This window comes from Mytilus trossulus, chromosome 6 (assembly GCF_036588685.1).
Source record: "Mytilus trossulus isolate FHL-02 chromosome 6, PNRI_Mtr1.1.1.hap1, whole genome shotgun sequence".
Classification (NCBI taxonomy): domain Eukaryota; kingdom Metazoa; phylum Mollusca; class Bivalvia; order Mytilida; family Mytilidae; genus Mytilus; species Mytilus trossulus.
The window spans coordinates 28,958,596-28,977,372 of record NC_086378.1 but is presented as its reverse complement, the minus strand read 5'-3'; the positions used below and the strand labels follow the sequence as shown (position 1 = coordinate 28,977,372).

The 18,777-nt window shown below is 32.6% G+C and overlaps 2 protein-coding genes across 2 annotated transcripts; both read right to left on the bottom strand.

Annotated features, from left to right (window-relative positions):
* Nucleotides 1–1,844: 1,844 nt before the first annotated feature.
* LOC134722471 (glucose dehydrogenase [FAD, quinone]-like) lies at nt 1,845–8,881 on the bottom strand. The gene is made up of 10 exons (XM_063586092.1): nt 8,763–8,881; nt 8,282–8,412; nt 7,806–7,934; nt 6,416–6,537; nt 5,710–5,877; nt 4,892–5,039; nt 4,525–4,685; nt 3,547–3,721; nt 2,465–2,690; nt 1,845–2,016 (listed from the first exon to the last, which is right to left on the bottom strand). Exons 1-10 carry the CDS (start codon nt 8,879–8,881, stop codon nt 1,845–1,847), a joined length of 1,551 nt encoding a protein of 516 aa, XP_063442162.1.
* Nucleotides 8,882–8,918: 37 nt separating this feature from the next.
* On the bottom strand, nt 8,919–9,941 carry LOC134722470 (uncharacterized). Its single transcript, XM_063586091.1, has 3 exons — nt 9,782–9,941; nt 9,236–9,444; nt 8,919–8,996 (listed from the first exon to the last, which is right to left on the bottom strand). Exons 1-3 carry the CDS (start codon nt 9,903–9,905, stop codon nt 8,919–8,921), a joined length of 411 nt encoding a protein of 136 aa, XP_063442161.1. The 5' UTR covers nt 9,906–9,941.
* Nucleotides 9,942–18,777: the final 8,836 nt, after the last annotated feature.

The window sequence follows — 18,777 nt, the reverse complement described above, 5'->3', positions numbered from 1 at the left end:
CTAAAATTGAGAATGGAAATCGGGAATGTGTCAAAGAGACAACAACCCGATTGTAGAACAGACAACAACAGATGGTCACCAACAGGTCTTTTGATCATTGTTTTGTCCTTCTACAAGGATTTGTTTGGTGAGACTATACACATCCTTGATTTCTACGGCCATTTGCAAGATAATTAGGAAAGAATTTATGGACAAAATAACTGCAATATGGATGTTATGGACAGTGCAGGTAGATTCTCAAATGAATATGTTTTCTCGGGTTATTTTTTATCTATCTTTATTTTCAAGGAAATAGAAAAAAAAAATGCAGTATGCAGGCGGAATAATTGGGCACAATTTTAACTAGATACCCCAACGATGATTGTAAACAAATTTGGTTAAATTGAGCTTAATAGTTTGAGAGGAGACAATTTTTGTAAAAGTTGACGGACAAATTAGAAGAGGAATTTATATTGAAACCTGTGAACGCTTGAATATTATGACGGATATGGCTTAAATCTATTTTGCTGATTACTTTAGTATTTTATCTGTATATAGTTTATTTCTATTCGCTTTAGTTTTTATTTCTCCCAAACACAAAAAGTGTAAAAAGTCATCATTTTGACAATAAAAGATATATGTACGTAGATGTTGACTTGATATTTTTGTTTTTGCTATTTTAAAAAGTGTCTATCTATATCTATCTGTTAAAGTTTTCAAGATAATCGTCATTTCGGGTTACAACTCCAATAAAAAGTCGACAAACCATTTCGGTCCTGTTGTCATATCTGTAGATCTTATTTTGCTGATCATTTTCTTGTTATACTATAGAAATATTGTTTACACTATAAACGTTTTCAAGATAACATACAAAAATGAGATAGAATGATAGAAGTCGTCATTTAACATCTTCGTTAGCCAAGGGTTACGATCCACTCCCGGGAGTGGATCAAGGTGAGCTAAGATAGGATTGACAGAGATTATTTAAAAGATAAAAACTTTATACTTATTTTCCGTTACAATTTTTTTATTTGTGAATTGCTATGTATGCATATATATATTTTTTTTCATGATACTATTAGTTATTTTGGTGTAATCAGGGGTGTACAGAATTTTACACCGTTGTTGAAAATTCATACACCCTGAGGCGCAGCCGAATGGGTGTATGCATTTCAACAACGGTGTCAAATTCCGTACACCCCTCATTACACTAAGATAACGAATTTATTTCTTTATATGAACAATAATTATTCCTTTACTCATTTTGAAACCAGGATGAAAAATTGAAAAAATGGTAATGAAAAATTTCCAGCGTAATATTTTTTCAATGTCCATGTTGCTGCACATTGTCAAATACTTTTTTACTTTATTTTTGGAAAAAATCAGAAATTTTTTGTGTTCTTTCGAGTTTACAAAAAAAAAAAAAAAAAAAAAAAAATTATAATATTTTTTTTTAGCATTTTCTTATTATTATTTATTTTCTTATTATTATTTATTTTCTTATTATTATTTATTTTCTTAATTTTATTTTTTTTCTTAATCTTTTTTCTTTATTTTGGTAAAAAAAATTATTTTTTTTTGTTTGGCAAAATTCATTTTTTTTCAATTTTGGCAAAATTTTATTTATCCCCGGATGAACAAGGGTGGGGGTGTTATATACACCGGGGAAGTCAACCAATCAGATTGCAGTATGTTTGCTGCATAAGAAATAAGAACATTTATTTACCTCTACGTCAGCTTTTGGTCAGGTATGCCAAGCCCAAATTTCAAGGATAACATAATTTAACAATTATTTATATGACATTATTTTTATTTTTTATTTTTCTTTACTAGTAATTAACATACAATTAAAGGAATTTCTTTTATTAAAGTTTTAAATGTTTTATTTGCTCTTTAAATTTTTGCACTGTATCTTTTCCACGAATAAAATCCGCTGCTCTCTCCCCAATCATAATGGTTGGTGCATTTGTATTCCCAGATATGACGTGTCTCATCACAGATGCATCTGCCACTCTTAAGCCTTTTATTCCTCTTACTCTACAAAATAATATTAGAACATTTTCTCCCTCTTTGATTGGCATCACATATACAAAATGCTACATGCACTATATGAAGACATAGGAAAATGTGGTGTGAGTGCCAATGAGACAACTCTCATCAAAATATCAATTGGTAGTCTATATTACAATATTTCAGACACGTTTTAAAATCATATTAACCATAGTGTTATTCAATACCTAATCATAAATCTAGTTCACATCCGAAACCAAACATCTATCATTGAATTTGTTAGTTCACATCCATGTCAAAACATTTTTCATTAAATACGCCCGTTGATGGTTCCTGTGGTTGCTGCATAATTTTCACAATAATTTCAATAACACAATGATTTCTTACTTTTGAAAATAATTTAAATAATGTAACTAAATATATAAGATAAACAAAAAAAATCTATTGACAAATTTCCAAAATATCTTATCGTTACCTTAGTTTCGTATCCACAACAGCAGTCGGGTCATCTTTCGCTCCCATTCGACATGTTGAAGTGGGGTGGTAGCACGTGACAGCATAATGACGTAACATACATTCCCAATATTCATCAGAGTCAAATTTCGCCTTGTCACATATTCCATCAAAGTCCTGTCTATTTAATGTTGCTCCGATTTCTTGGAGAGGATTCGATGCTGCCAGCTCTTGTATTTTCCTAATACCTAAAACATTAATGTACATTTTCGGAATATCCATGCCTTTTTAGGTAATTTTAAAGTATAGTACATATATATTTTGAATTCACCAATCGGTATGGGATTTGCTCATTGTTGAAGGCCGTACGGTGACCTATAGTTGTTAATATTTGTGTCATTTTGGTCTTTTGTGGATAGTTGTCTCATTGGCAATCATACCACATCTTCTTTTTTATATACCATATATGCTTTGATAGTCTTGTACATGTGTATGTGCTTTAATTTTAGTTCATTTATACGTTTTGGAGTTAAGTAGACGTCCCTTTTCACTTTACAAGTACCCAATTCTATTTACTGGTCAGCTGAGGTCCACTTTTGGGTGCGGAATTATCTCACTGCATTAAGACCCATTGGTGGACTTCTATTGTTATCTGCTGTTTGGTCGAGTTGTTGTCTCTTTAACATATTCCCTATTTCCATTCTCAGTTTTATTATTTGAGAGCAAAATAAAACAATGCATTTCACCAAAACAGTGGTTTTCAAAGTCTCTATGTATTGACATTTAATCTTTTTAAGGAGAATACTAAATTATTGAAACTCATTTATACACCTTATCGTTATTCCCGGCTGACCCTGCCGCTTGAACTTTTGACGTCAACAACAATCACTTTTCCATTGTGGCGTCAGATATTTTGTTTTATGACGTCAACATTTTACGGGATCCTGTGTGAAATCCAGCAATGGCGGATAAATAGCGATAAGGTGTATTGGTTACAACAGATTACTTAATAACCGGGAAGTTCTGAAGCTGTTCGTTATTGAAATTATACTGGTTTGTCTTTTTATTAACCCGCGTTAAATTTCAAATTTTAAACGAACATACCAGCTATTAAACTTTTGACGTCGTATGGATGATCTAAGTAATTTGGCTGAATCAGAGGATTATCAAACGGATCTTTACTGGCCAGACGGATAGTTCCGGTACTCTTAGGTCGTTGTTGTATTAATACTGATGTGAACTCTGTTGTCGACGTTCTTGTTTTTATAAGATCTTTCACCTACAAATATTTCCTGTTTTTTTTTCTGACATTATATGGTAATCAGACAAACATCTATACCCCGAGCAATATATAAGCTTTGATTCAAGTCTTGCTTTTCCTATGTTTTATAACAATCGAGAAGAATTTTTCTATTTTAACCTCACCTTATCATTTGTTGCCTTTGAATATCACATCTTTTGAATTATGACTGAAGACAGTCAATGCAAACTGTATACCAAATATCATTGATTTCCAGTAATCTAACTTGATCTTTCGTTTTGCAAGTAGTGTTTTGTTTCTGTTCGCCTTTTCCCGTTGACCACAGTTTTGAAGGATCATTCACAGAATAACGTATACTAGTATATCTTTTATGCGAGGTTTGGCATGCCACAAAACCAGGTTCAACCCACCATTTTTATCTTTAAAAATGTCCTGTACCAAGTCAGGAAAATGGTCATAGTTCGTTTCTGTGTGTGTAACATTTTAACGTTGTGTTTTCGTTGTGTCGTTTGTTTTCTCTTATACTTGAGTGTGAACTCAAATTACTATAAGACGCGTCACGGTACTTTTCTATTCCAAATGCATGTGTTTGGTTTTGATGTTGTGTTTGTTGTTCTCATCGAATTTTGTCAAATGCTTCGTCCGTTTCTGTGTGTGTTACATTTTAATGTTGTGTCGTTGTTCTCCTCTTATATTTAATGCGTTTCCCTCAGTTTTAGTTTGTTACCCCAATTTAGTTTTTTGTCCATAGATATACGAGTTTTGAACAGCGGTATACTACTGTTGCCTTTATTTATGGTACGAAAATTACGAAAAGTTACCGATTCCTTCAGATTCAGTTGTAAACCATAGTCGTAGAAAAAGTTATCATGTGCAACACTTAAGAATAGGATCTGGTAATCAGGATAATTTGGTAAACTTTCTTCCCTGTTTATCATTCTGCCGAATATATTGGCTTCTAATCCTGTTCCTGACAAAGGACCTTAATATAAAAAAAATATCAAGAAACGAGTGGCTCACAATTTTACTTAGTAACAACAATGACTTTGAAATGACATTCAGCATTTTATTTCTTAACATAATTATACATTATGTTATAGTAATAACCAAATATGAATATAAATGAATAAGTGAACTATGAAATTCTACAGATCGAGATACATGTCAAGATATCTTGTCAAACCTTACCCGTCCTCGTCAATGCATACTGAAGTGAGGTAAACATATTTCTTGATTCTGATGATAGACTGTACGACTGGTTTATTTTGTGTTTTACAAAGTACTGGAGGTGATCTTCTAGATTATTTCCAACCGGTAAGTCAGCAATTACTGGGATCTGAAATATCACAACAATAAACAGTGTTCATCTATTGTTTTGATAAAACGTGTAATCTACATAAAAAAAGCAAAATTTGAAATGACGTCTTGATATATCACAAAACAAATGTTAAATAACATCCCGTCATTGTGTAATTGTGCAATGGTATGGTAAATTTTTGTATTCTTGTCTTTCGTTTTTACTAGTGTGCTTTGTCTTTATGCCTGTTTGTGCTTCGTTGGTGACATTTGTTTTTATAGAGATTAAGGTTGTGGTTCAATGTTGACTGCTGTACCCTTATATTTTACATATTTGCCTTTTTTTTTTTTGTTCACACATCCTTCTCAATATAATGGAATTTTATACGACTATCATACTAGTGAAAGGTTTAGCTAGGCTAAGCCATAAAATCAGATTGAGTCCACCATTTTCTACATAAGAAAATGTGTATACCAGGAATATTACAGTTTTCATCCATTTGTTTGATCTTTTGATCTGCCATTTGATTAAGAGACTTTCCGTTTTGAATTTTCTTTATTGTTCAATATTTTTGTGATTTCCTTTTTGATGACGAATGATGATGTTGCTTAAATATTTATTTGTCTACGAAAGTAGCTGATGTGAAAAAAAAGATTTGAAAAGAAGACATTTTTTTGCAGTATTTGAATAAATTTAAAGTAGTTTCTACCTTCAAATTCTGTAGATGTTGTTTTGGTCCTAACCCAGACAACATAAGTATTTGTGGGCTGTTGATAGAACCAGCTGATACTATTACCTCCCTTGTCGCAGATATTTTCAATTTTTTATTGCTTTTTAGCATCTCAACGCCTGTAGCAATTTTGTTTTTTATAATCACCTGAAAGAAAGTGTAAAATACAAAAGAAACGAAGAAGAACAAAGAATACAAAAAAAGGATTGGAAAATACAATGAAATCACACAAAACTTAAAATTAAAATTAATGACACACTAAACATCCGAATTGAACCTTACAATTCCGTTTATCTTTAACATTCCGTGAAAATATTATAAATGATCGACACAGGCATATAAGAATGTATCTTTCTAATGGAACAAAAAAACAAAAAAAAAATTCACAGAGGGCAATTCTAATTCCTAGACCGATGAACGCTAGGTAATTTATAGCTTGATAAAAACTAGAAAAATAAAGAAAAGATTAAAACATTAACGTGAGTTCGCGAGAAAAACATACACCGTGAGCTTTTGACCATCACATTTTATGAAGGAATTTACTTGAATTTTCCTTGGAGTTCAGTATTTTTGTGACTTCACTTTTTACATCATCTTTGACGTTGGCACAAAACATTGTCGTTTTTAAGTATACACCGAAGATAACGAACGTATTATGAATGTTTCAAAAGACGTATGTGCTTACCTTTGTTACAAATGAATGAATGCTAATGTGAAGGTTAGGTCTGCTTAATATTGGTCTTAAATAGCAACTAGCTGTGCTGCATCGTTCGCCATTGTGTACAGAAGCTTGGGCGTATGAGAACCCTGAAGCCAAAAGAAACGATTATCATTATAATGTCGTACCCTTTAAGGGCATACGATACAGTTTTGATCCTGTATTTACAAGTTCATGAAAATTTACAAATAGGCTATTTTTTACCCGATTAAATCAAATATGTAATAAAAATTAACCTTCATGTGCTACTTTTTGAGTAAAATGAGATCGAAATTTTGTATATTTGCTCAAAATTCAGATTTGTGGCCGTAATTTCTTTTTCGAAAGAAAGACATAACTTTTTTGTTCTAAAAGATAGACACAAATTGTTAATTGTTAAATAATCGGTAATTTCTGTATTTTATAAATATCCTAAAAAAATATGCATTTTTTTATTCAGAAATAACTCATATTTATCAAATGTTCATGAATTGAGGAAAAAACGTCATTTTTTACTGCATGTTTATCAAAATTAATAAAAATCCTCTATTTACAGTTTTATAAAATTTGGTTCACATAATCTCCCTGCAAAATGAAACAAAATGCCGTTTTGAAAAATAGGGGTCCATGAACTCGTTTTTAAATTAAATCAGTTTGAATGATAAAAATCAGTCGAAAAATGCATCTTTTCCCGATAGGTCACAGTTTGACGTCGCGAAAATAACAAATTACGTTAGCAACGTCATTACCTTCCCTGTAACTGTATCGTATGCCTTTAAACAAAACTAGGAACGTGTGTGATAATCTCTCATGATGTTGTTACACTCTCTTTTTCCACAGATTATTGCATAAATTAAGAACTTCATGAGCACACAATTTATAAAGTGTTGTTTTATTTTTTTTTGGGGTCTCAGAATCATCATTTGTAAAAGCTAGCTAATTGTTTTCATCTTTGCTTTTCATTGATGGCAAATACTTTAATTCAACCAGTCGTTATTGTTTGCGATTTCTGTCTGCTTCCCGCTTGTAGTTATCACAATTTGAGTGCATATATTTACTAACAACATCATACTTGATTATGTTCCTTTATTGCAGACTTTACTTTAATCTCAGCTGTATAATTGTTACACTTACTTAAGGTCTCATTGGTAAAGCAAGTCTAAAAAAAGACAGTTATTTAACCACTCGTTTTGATGTTCAATTTTCCCTTCTCTTGGAGTTCGGTATTTTAGTTACATTTTACTTTTTATCCTATATCTATATTCTTATATTCTCTCAGGACTAGTTTTTAAAAAGGGAAATATAAATTATGTTTTTTACATAATGTAAATCGACACAACTATCTGACGGAACAATTATAAAAGTCTTAGAAACCCACCAATCTGATCTTCTCCGTTAGCATCCACGGTTTTGTATCCAATCTCTTCGGCACCTCTTCTGTAAACCTCAACTAGAGGAGTTAGTGTACTGTCTGTCAATTTCATATATCCACCTTTACCATGATACGCTAAAATTGAATTTTGTTTTGTTTTAATAAATTCAGCTCCACAAGTATTTTTCCAAATATGATTCATGTCTGTCTCATCGTGTGATTTCAATCAATGTTTAACCTCTTAGGCCCAAAATTTATTCCAGTCTCTAAACAAATATTTGTTTTTTTAGGATTTTTGTCTTTCAATAACTTGATAATTGCGTATGGAGAATGTTTACGTGTTAATTAATAAAGTATATTGTCTTTCTTTCAATCTTGAGCATCATCCTTTTTTTGTATTGAACGTTAATGCATCGTTCTTGTTGTTATTCAAATGAAACACTTTAACTAAATACAACACATACGTCAATAGATGGACAAACCAGAGTCATATTCATTTGGCATTTGATAATCTTCCGTTTTTATGAAGTATGGTAATACATCTTTGTAACTCCAGCCATCACAGCCTTCCTCAGCCCACTGGTTATAATCATATATGGAAGTGTTTAACGACCTTGACTGGCTTTTCAGCCCTCGCACGGTCGGCTCGGTGCCCGAAGACGATTGGTGAGCATTTAAATATTTTGTGCCGTGGGTCAGGAACGGGTAGCAAAGGACGCCGAATGGAGGCCGCCATCTTGGTTTTGGTGAGTTGTTTTTGGTTTGTTGACTATTTTGGATTTTACTTCTTCACAACGGCTGCTTTCAGGGCCAGTTTGGTCAGCTTGGCAGCCCGCTAGCCTCGATGATGGAGTACTGGTAGATGAATCGTGGACGTAGTTCTAAAGATGACAGGAAGCGTTATCAGGACCCAAGCCGTGAGGCAGGAAAATGAAGGTCGTATCACCCAACAGCCTAGGATACAGCCCTCGGACGTTAATCGGCATGACACTCCCCATAATAGACAATGGTTTTGGAGGCATGTTAACGCGGGTACGCCAACTACTACGTCTCTCTGTACGGCATGGATTGGTTTCTGTCATCTTAGTAGTATGTCGTTGACCATCTAGCAATAAACCCTCATCGAAGATAGCGATATACTAGAGTATTAAGACAACTAGTTCCACCTAACACTCGTCCTCGTGGCCAGTAACTCCTCTGTAAATAGTTACATTTAGTATTCTTAAATTATTTGCCAATAACAATTAAAGTTGCATTTTATCACGTATGTACAAAACTAATTTCATTTAGTTCTAGAACATTTTTTTATTAAACAATTTCACCTTTTAAAATTGCATGAGCATCAAACACAGACAAATTTAGTTAAATCCTAAAAAATAGTATTAAACAACGTAACCATTACAAATATACAATGATAAATCACATTCTTTTCTTACCTGCTCATTCATGGCAAAATGACTGTTTTTCTGAGGTAACGTTTGATAATTCCAATCAGCTGACGACTTTTGCAGCCCTCCACCAATCAATGGTATTTTAATATTATCATTACCATATTCGGAACCACCAGCTTCTATTAATAAGACCGTGACACCAGAGTCCTCAGACAAACGATTGGCTATTACGGAACCTGCAGATCCTGCGCCAACTTAAATAAATTTTAAAAGACATTTTTGCTGCAAAAGCTATCTTTAAAAGAAGTATTATTTGTCTTTGTTTCTATATGCTGTATAAATGAATAACAATGAACTAGCACTACTCAAATTGTTATCTATATTTCACTCGGCACTAATCATATATAGTCATTCTATGCCACACATTATGAACTTTTGAATTGTCAACTTTCCGATTCTCAGCAATGAAATACTCTTTATCACATTGTATGGCGTTTACATATTTTAATAGTTGCGTCACGCTCTTGTGTGTTCACAAATCATACGGACTTCATGGATAATCAGAAATTAGTAAGTCTAATTTATACTTACTTATAATATAATCATATGTTGAGTTTAGATGAACATTGAGCACCTCATCTTTCCTCGTTGTGTTAAAATACAGTATGAGGATAATACCCAGAAAGATCACAAGTACAGATGAGGAAGCGATCATGGTTCAACGTGAATTGTAAACAATTGCAAAGGTACTCTGCGTAAATTATTAAAAAAACATACAAATTAGACAGAAGAATGATTTTCTCACAACTACTTGTGACAAGAAAGAAGTAGTTACAATCTCGCTTGATTATTGCACTAATACATTGTTTATTTATGTACTTCTCTGTCCTGAATGTTCTTGTATTTATATGTACGGTATTCTTGTCATATAATGTTGTCATTATAGTGGTATATTCGGCTAGCCACAAAATCAGGTTCAACCCTCTTTTTTATTTGTTTTTTTTAAATGACCTGTATCAAGACAGGGACTTGGCAGTTGTTATCTAATAGTTCGTTTCTATGTATGTTGCATAACTTGCATTGTCGTTTGTTTTGATGCACTTCAGTATTTCTGTTGTTTCGTTGTTTTCCTGTTATCGTTGATGTGTTTCCCTCGGTTTCAGTTTGTTACCCGAATTTGTTTTCTCTCAATCGATTGATGACTGTTGGACAGCGGTATACTACTGTTATCTTTATTGATTTATTTTTCGTCATAATAGTTTTGGTAGATATGATGAGCTGGTGTCAAATGTACCTTTTAGTAATAGGCTTAATGTTTTATTAGTTTGAAATGCTGTCAAACAATAAATTGGTAGTTCGAGTAAATGAGACAATTCTATCTAGTTGAAATATTTCGTTCACCAACATAGTAAATTCTATTTCGTTCATATGAAATCATTGGTTACATGTATCGCATCTTATAGCTTTGCGGTCGTGGATCATATGGATATACAGCTCTTTCATTACGAGTTGGTCCGGGATTGAATCTACAACTTTTGCGTTTTCATGATCAGATGAACAGTAAATATGATGTTATATGCATTTACATTGATATGCACAAACTCTTGAAGATTTCAGCGAATTTTACCTTTTAACAAGCTGCTAATTATTTTTATTACTTGTTCTGTTTGTATTTTTGGTCTTTAAAGCATGTTCATTGTTGTGCTTGCAACGATGATATTATACTGAAGTTATCTACTTGTAGTAAGTCAAGTTACGATTCTTGTGTTGTATAGTAGCCTCTAACGTAATGATGACAAGGCTATGTAAATGTGCATCATATATATCTATTGAAAAGTAAATCACATAAATACTGAACTCTGGGGAAAATTCAAAAAGGAAAGTCCCTAATCACATGGCAAAATCCAAAAATCAAACACAGCAATCGTATGGATAACAACTGTCATATTCCTGACTAATTTTTCTAATGTAGAAAATGGTGGATTAAACATGGTTTTAAAGCTATGCAAACCTCTCCACTTGTATGCCAGTCGCATCAAATTACATTATATTGACAACAATGTGTGAACAAAACAAACAGACATAATTGGTAAAAATGTTAAAAAGGGGTACAGCAGTCAACATTGTGTAACAATCTTTTAAATCACTATAAAATATGTATCAAAAAGGCACAAAATGGCACAATCATATTAACAAAAAAAAAGAAGACAAGAATACACAAATTTACCATAATTGAATAACACAAGGACGGGTTGTATAAGTACAGAGTCACGTATTATATGTATCAAAGAAACAAAGGGGGCATATAACACATTAGCACAAATGAAAGACAAAAGTACAAAAATGTTTTAAAATAAGACAATAACAGGATGTTTAAGTACAGAGTCACGTGGTATTGATAAAAGAAAGACAAACAGACAAAGCACATTAGCAAAAATGAAAGACAAGAATACAAGAGGTTAACTCATTTCCTGTACATTTAACAACCTCGTTTTAATTTTCTGTAGGCTAAATTTGCTCGATGTTTTAGATTTTCTTTATTTCAAAACCCAGTGTCTCTTTTCGACCATGTTACTTGGAAATTTTTCACATTATGCAGGATGTTTTGTCCTTCTGGTATCATGGTTAAGGTCTTTAAAAAACTTCCATTTGTTGTATATTTGGATTTGTTGTATTTACTGAATGACAGTATACATGATCTCAGCGTCTTGTTGTTTGCGACCATCTGCATCGCTCATTTGCATTTTTTTCCTGATAATCTATTCATCTCTATTTTATGGAAAGATAATTTACATTGATTACGATGGATAATGTATTTTGATTACTTTGTAAAATCAAATTAACTTGTTTAAATATCTTTGAATATGATATGAACTATCAATCTAGTTTAATTGTCTCTGTCTTGACAGGCCTTCCGTATGGTGCAACTATCTCGCTATCTTAATATTCAAAGAAGTTAACTGATTTAGAATTTAAGTTCCTTCCTAGTAGAATACAGTGTGCATTCATTTAGTAAGTAGTTGACATCAAGACCAATCAGAACATAGAACACATTAAAGTCCAATGTTAGATCTCTATGATTTGTCTTTTGATGTGGTGGTTATAAAGTGAGAATCTAAGATGCTTCAGTATTATAAAGTGCCACAGTAACACCATTGGTTGCAGTTATATCAATAATTTATCGTTACATTATCATTACACTGTTTTAAAATGAATTCCATAACTATGATTTCTTACTATAAAGATAGCATTATTTACTTACATGTTTAGATAAGGTTTACCTGAATAAAGTATTAGTGGCCTCGAATTTTACAATCATCACGGTTTCGCTTTGTAATAAAAGGTCAATAGGTCATCGGAAGGATTTACATCTGATTCACAAGACAAAAACAACAACAATCGTTTTAGGCAAATGAAAACACAAATAGGATCTATAAAACTTGAATTGACCTTATTTAAATCAATTATAGACCAGTCTGCAAATGTTGCAAAGGAGAAACTTTTATTTCCATTTTCAATATTTACCAATATAATATAATTTAATAATATATTCAATTCAATTCAATTCAAAGTTTTATTGCCATAAAAACTTTACAGTTTGTGACATATAACAACAACAACAAACAAATAAAGACAATTTATAACTAAGTTACTATGTATATATAAACAAATTCAGGTAAATATTAAAGGGTCCCCTGTCCTCAGTTCCATTGACTTTTTTATAAAGGATCCTAGTTCATTCACTTGTGTTGGTGTTAATGGGTTAAGTGTATATATAACTTTGTCATTGTCAGTGAGATTAGTGAATTACTTTCTTTGTTAATGAAATTAAAATATGTTTAAAATCTAATATTTGAATTATGAGAACAATTTATTAAGAAATGTTTCTCATCATCTAGTACTTTGCATATAAATACCCGCCTATTTATTATGGAATATTTTTTGCTTAACGTCTAGTGACAAAAGAACAAAGAAAAGAATATATCACATTACTATGGTCACAATATATTTGAAAGTCAATAGCTATAGATCTTCTCCTTCAGAGGTCATACTGATCTGGCATACTCTATAAACAAATTTTTATTTAAGTATACAATTTATTTTACTCGAATTCAGTTCGAATAATGCAAACACACCAACCCTTCATCAAATCATAATCAAGTGTAGATATTTAAAAAAAATCCCACAATAATGCCAAACTATCAAATGTTCAGACAAACTGTCACCAACAAAGATGGAAACCACCGTACTCATGTATGCCGTACTATTTCCACTCCTACATTGGTTTTTGATCAAAATCTCTACGACAGAGGATAAACAGAGGAAACAATATACCATAACTATGTAGTCCAGTATGTCACTTTTATAAAGGTTATATTTCCAATGGAATAACTTCAATAAACTATTTAAAATGTTCTTAATCATTTTCATAACAAATCCTCATCATTACTTCAAACGGTGTGAATGATAAACATGTCAAAATTGATTTTATCATTTCATTGCAAGTCAATGTACCCCAGTATTTACCCAGAACATGTGAATGAACCCGCAGTTGTATGGATGCATTGCATGTAACTGTCCGAATCATTTGACATTCTGTTTCCATGCATGGACTTCGGTACTTCAAACCACGTCCAACAACAACATACTAGATGCAACCTATCCACGAATCCGCACTAACAAAACCACCCACCACGATGACTAAAAAATCAAAGCACCATCAGAGAACTCGGAATTACATTTTCAATCAACTAAATAAAAAAAAATGCTTCAAAATCTGGTTGACAGAATCTGAATAAAAATCAGCCTGTTAGACTTTCAAGTTTTTTTCCCAACTAGAATAATACATGCGGAAATGATGGAAACATATAAAGTAAAGAAGTAAGAAATATCCACATCTGTTTCAGAATTGCAAACGGTATAGTGCAAACTAGAGCTAGTTGGAATTAAAGTCATCTACCTATCCGAATATTAACACTATCTGACGAAAGCCTTTGACAGTTTCGACAAGAATATAGAAAAGGCATCACATATTTACAACGCAATAGAAGTTACAGCTAGATATTTCAATCAACCATTGCAGGAAGACTGAATTAATTAGTATTGTAAAGTTGACTTTCCAATTGATGGGTTTAGGCCAATTATATTTTCGAATTCATGCTTTTTGATAATACAATGCAGTGATGTATTACTGACAAAGTCCAGGCCTTGATGGCACACAACTTTGCTCAGTGCTCTGAGCACAAAAATCATGCTCCAAACATGACATCCAGCAATTTGATTGGATGGTTTTCGAGTCTGAGTACAAAAATCATGCTCCAAAGTTTTATGACCGTGCACCCAGGTCTCACTAGTTATAATGTGGCCAGCCGGATTATATATATATGAGAGGGATAAAAAGTGTAGACTTGAATGCGTCAATGTTGAGATCTTACAAAACGTGTTTGTAATTGTAAATCTTAGTTGCATTTAGTTTGGTGTTACTGTACGTATAAATAGTTATCAAAGGTACCAGGTTTGTAATTTAATATGCCAGACGCACGTTTCGTCTACACAAGACTCATCATCTTAGGTATAAGAGATGATAAGAACAGACTTATCTTTGGGGTATTATCGAGCGCTGATTCATGATGAAGGAAATTGTCCAAGTTGGTGGCAATGAGACCTTTGTTGGCAAAGGGAAGTTTAGGAAAGGATCGTTTTTTTCTTTTTATTTTTAACCTTAATTATCGGCTAATTTCGGATGATTTAAACACTGATTTTATAATAAATTTTGTATTTATGTCTTGATTATTGTATTTTTTTACAAAAAACCGCATTTTTAAATCGAAAATAAATCATATGTAACGCATAATTTACAGACTAATTTGCATGTACTGCAGATCAAGACATTATATGAATACTGTTAACGTCAATAATTGTGTTTGAAGATATAATAAAGTGTGTATTCAATTATGCATCCACATTACAAAAAGATCTTGACAAACTGAAATCGTGGGAAACTACATGGAAAATATCATTACACCCAGATAAGTATAATGTAGTTTCAGTCACCAGGAGAAGAAAAACCACAATCACTTTTAACTACACATTACACAATCGTTCATTAGAACATGTAACAACAGCAAAATATCTGGGGTTTACCATCAGTTCCAACCTTAAATGGTATGTGCATATAAACAACATATGCAAGAATGTTAATAGCACACGAGACTTTTTAAGGAGGAACCTGAACATAAGCTCAACATCCATTAAAGAGCAAGCATATACTTCCCTAGTAAGACCATCACTAGAGTATGCTTGCTCTGTTTGGGATCCATACTTACAACAAGACATCGATAGCATCGAAAAAGTTCAAAGGAGGGCTGCACGTTTTGTTACCAACAAATACAGAAACACCAGCGTTGGTAACAGGTTACAACATCTTGAATAGCGCAATTTATCTGACAGAAATAGACACCAGATAAGCCGGTAACGCTTCATAAAATTGAAGACGAAAAGGTTGCAATACCTAAAAATAATAAATCAATCCCACAAAAAAGACATTCTAATTCGAACAGCTTCCAAACTCCATCCTGCAAAACACAGTACAGAAAATACTCCTAGTTTCCAAGAACTATTACCGGCTGGAACAAACTACCCGATAACATTATAAATTGCATCTAAGTACACTCTTTCAAATCTTCAATTTCAAAGCATCAATATTAACTCCATTATAACATCTTACTTTTTGTATTTTTTAAAAGTTGTATATTTATCATTCTATATTTTGTTGTAAGTTTCCTCCTGTGACATAATCTTCAATTTGTTGAAGGCAGTCACTATATGGTAGAATAGAATAAATGCTAATGAAATACTTCCATTGTATCATAAGATACTGATCAACACTTTTTAAGAACTTATATATAATTTTAAATCTCAATCATTCTCTGAAATAAACTCTATCAAATCTTGTAGATTTTTCAACACTGTATACCCCATGTAAAATTTTAAAAAATCGGATAAAAGAAACTAAGAAATAACCAACAATGCTTTTTAACATGAACATAGTAGTATCCGCTTTACATTAGTTACTTTGGGATAATATATCGTATATTTTGTTAATAGTGAACAAGACGTGAGATGTGTTATAGTAATCTCAGACAAGACAAATCGCAGATCATCTAATTTCACATTCAGATGTGTAAATAATGCTCTTTCCTTTAACAATCCAAATTCCATAGGGTTCCACTAAAAAGCCCCCAGATTAGAGATTTAAGAATCAACTACTGCTTCCTACGACTTATACCTCGAATTTGACTCAAGCGATCATCTCAGAAGCCGAGAAACCTGTGACAAACGATAAGATTTAAATTTTGAAATTATCAATTTTCCCCACTATAGTAGCAATATACCAACTTTACCTTCATATGGGATACACATATATCCCAACGCATTCGGTTTCCTAGAGCTTGCAGACTTTACTCAACGTTCACATTGTCAGAGCAGAAGTTTGATGGACAAGGTTTGTGCCAAGAATATCCCGTTCTTTTTCTAAAGCCTATCTGAAGCTACTTTTGACATTTTTACCTATTATGTTTTTACTTCTCTTTTGTTTAGTCATTTTAATCAATATAATGTAAATTTATGTTACTGTCATACAAATGAGAGTTGAAGCAAGCTTTAAACCCACAATTTTCTACAGGAAATGCCTGCACCTAGTCAGAAATGTAACAGTTGTTCTCCACGTTTAATGTGTATGGGCTTTTGATTTGGTCATTTGATAAGGGACTTTCCATTTTTGAATATTCCTTAAAGTTCAGTATTTTTTATTTCACTTCCCCCCCCCCCCCAACTACTTTAAATTTGAAATATTACTTTTTCAAATTATTTAAAAAATTGTAATTGAACAAAAATTTGAATTCACAAAGGAACTATTAGTTGTTTGTGGCTTTGAACAAGCTGACAGTAAATAAAGGCAACAGTAGTATACCGATGTTCAAAACTCATAAATCGAGACAAATACAAATCCGGGGTCATAAACCAAAACCGAGGGAAAGGCATTAAAAACAAGAAAATGACGACACAACATTAAAATGTAACACACACAGAAACCAACTAAGCAATAGACAAAATCTGATGCGAATAACAAAAATAACATCAAAACTAAATAACTGGGAGTATTCTCAGATCTGTACTTTAGTGTTTTTTGTTGTTGTTGGAATATACAAGTACCCAGCCATGTCCACTATGTGTTTTTGTTAAATGTATATCTATTTGCATCCATCCGACAAGTTAATAGATATAGGAAGATGTGGTGTGAGTGCCAATGAGACAATTCTCCATCCAAATAACAATTTAAAAAGTAAACCATTATAGGTTAAAAAGTACGGCCTTCAACACAGAGCCTTGGCTCACACCAGACAACAAGCTATAAAGGGCCCCAAAATTACTAGTGTAAAACCATTCAAACGGAAAAAACCAACGGTCTTATCTATATAAACAAAACGAAAAACGAGAAACACGTATATATTACATAAACAAACGACAACTACTGTACATCAGATTCCTGACTTAGGACAGGTGCAAACATTTGCAGTGGGATTAAACGTTTTAATGGATCCAAACCTTCTCCCTTTTTCTGAAACAATAGCATAACATCACAACATAGAAAAACACACGATAAAATATCAATTGGCAGACTTAACTCAATCAAAAAACTTATGATTACACAATGAACAAATAAATTTGATCTGCAATGTCTGAATACAAATGCACAGTTAATTAAATATCAGAGACAAACATTCATGACCAAAAAGCTAACAAACAAATTCAAACAAAGCCATGGCAGGACAACACTGAGAAATATAAGCCTTTTTCAACTGATTTTTATAGTTCGTTCTTATGTTGAACTGTTACACCACTGTCCCAGTTTAAGGGAGGGTTGGGATCTCACGAACATGTTTAACCCGCCATATTCTGTATGTATGTGCCTGTCCCTAGTCAGGAAGCTGTAACTCAGTGGTTGTCATTTGTTGATGTGTAACATTCTTGTTTTTCATTCATTTTTGGGGATTTACCGGTAAATTAGGTCGTTAGTTTTCTCGTTTGAATTGTTTAACATTTGTCTTTTCTGGGCATTTTATAGCTGACTATGTGGTATGGGCTTTGCTCATTGTTGAAGGCTGTACAGTGCCCTATAGTTGTTAATTTCTGTGTCATTTGGTCTATTGTGGAGAGTTGTCTCGTTGCCATTTATACTACATCTTCTTTTTTTTTTTTTTTTTTTGTGCAAGCCTATATCTAGAATACAGTAGCTGTTAGGCCAACCCTTTAAGTGTATATCTAAAATACAGTAGCTGTTAGGCCAACCCTTTAAGTGTATATCTAAAATACAGTAGCTGTTAGGCCAACCCTTTAAGTGTATATCTAAAATACAGTAGCTGCTAGGCCAACCCTTTAAGTGTATATCTAAAATACAGTAGCTGTTAGGCCAACCCTTTCAAAAATTACTTTCATGTTGTATCTTCAACTTTGAAATCTGTAACATCTCATAATCTAGAGGGATCACAAAGATCTGGCATGGCTTGATAAAAAAACCAAGTAAC

Coding starts and splice junctions, on each gene's coding strand:
- LOC134722471 (XM_063586092.1), bottom strand. CDS start 8,881: ATGACAGAAACCAATCCATGCCGTACAGAGAGACGTAGTAGTTGGCGT. Junction 5,878..6,415: donor TTCATTCATTTGTAACAAAG/GTAAGCACATAC, acceptor ACTTTCTTTCAG/GTGATTATAAAAAACAAAAT. Junction 3,722..4,524: donor AACTGAATCTGAAGGAATCG/GTAACTTTTCGT, acceptor AAATATTTGTAG/GTGAAAGATCTTATAAAAAC.
- LOC134722470 (XM_063586091.1), bottom strand. CDS start 9,905: ATGATCGCTTCCTCATCTGTACTTGTGATCTTTCTGGGTATTATCCTC. Junction 9,445..9,781: donor AACATATGATTATATTATAA/GTAAGTATAAAT, acceptor AATTTATTTAAG/TTGGCGCAGGATCTGCAGGT. Junction 8,997..9,235: donor ATTTTGCCATGAATGAGCAG/GTAAGAAAAGAA, acceptor AACTATTTACAG/AGGAGTTACTGGCCACGAGG.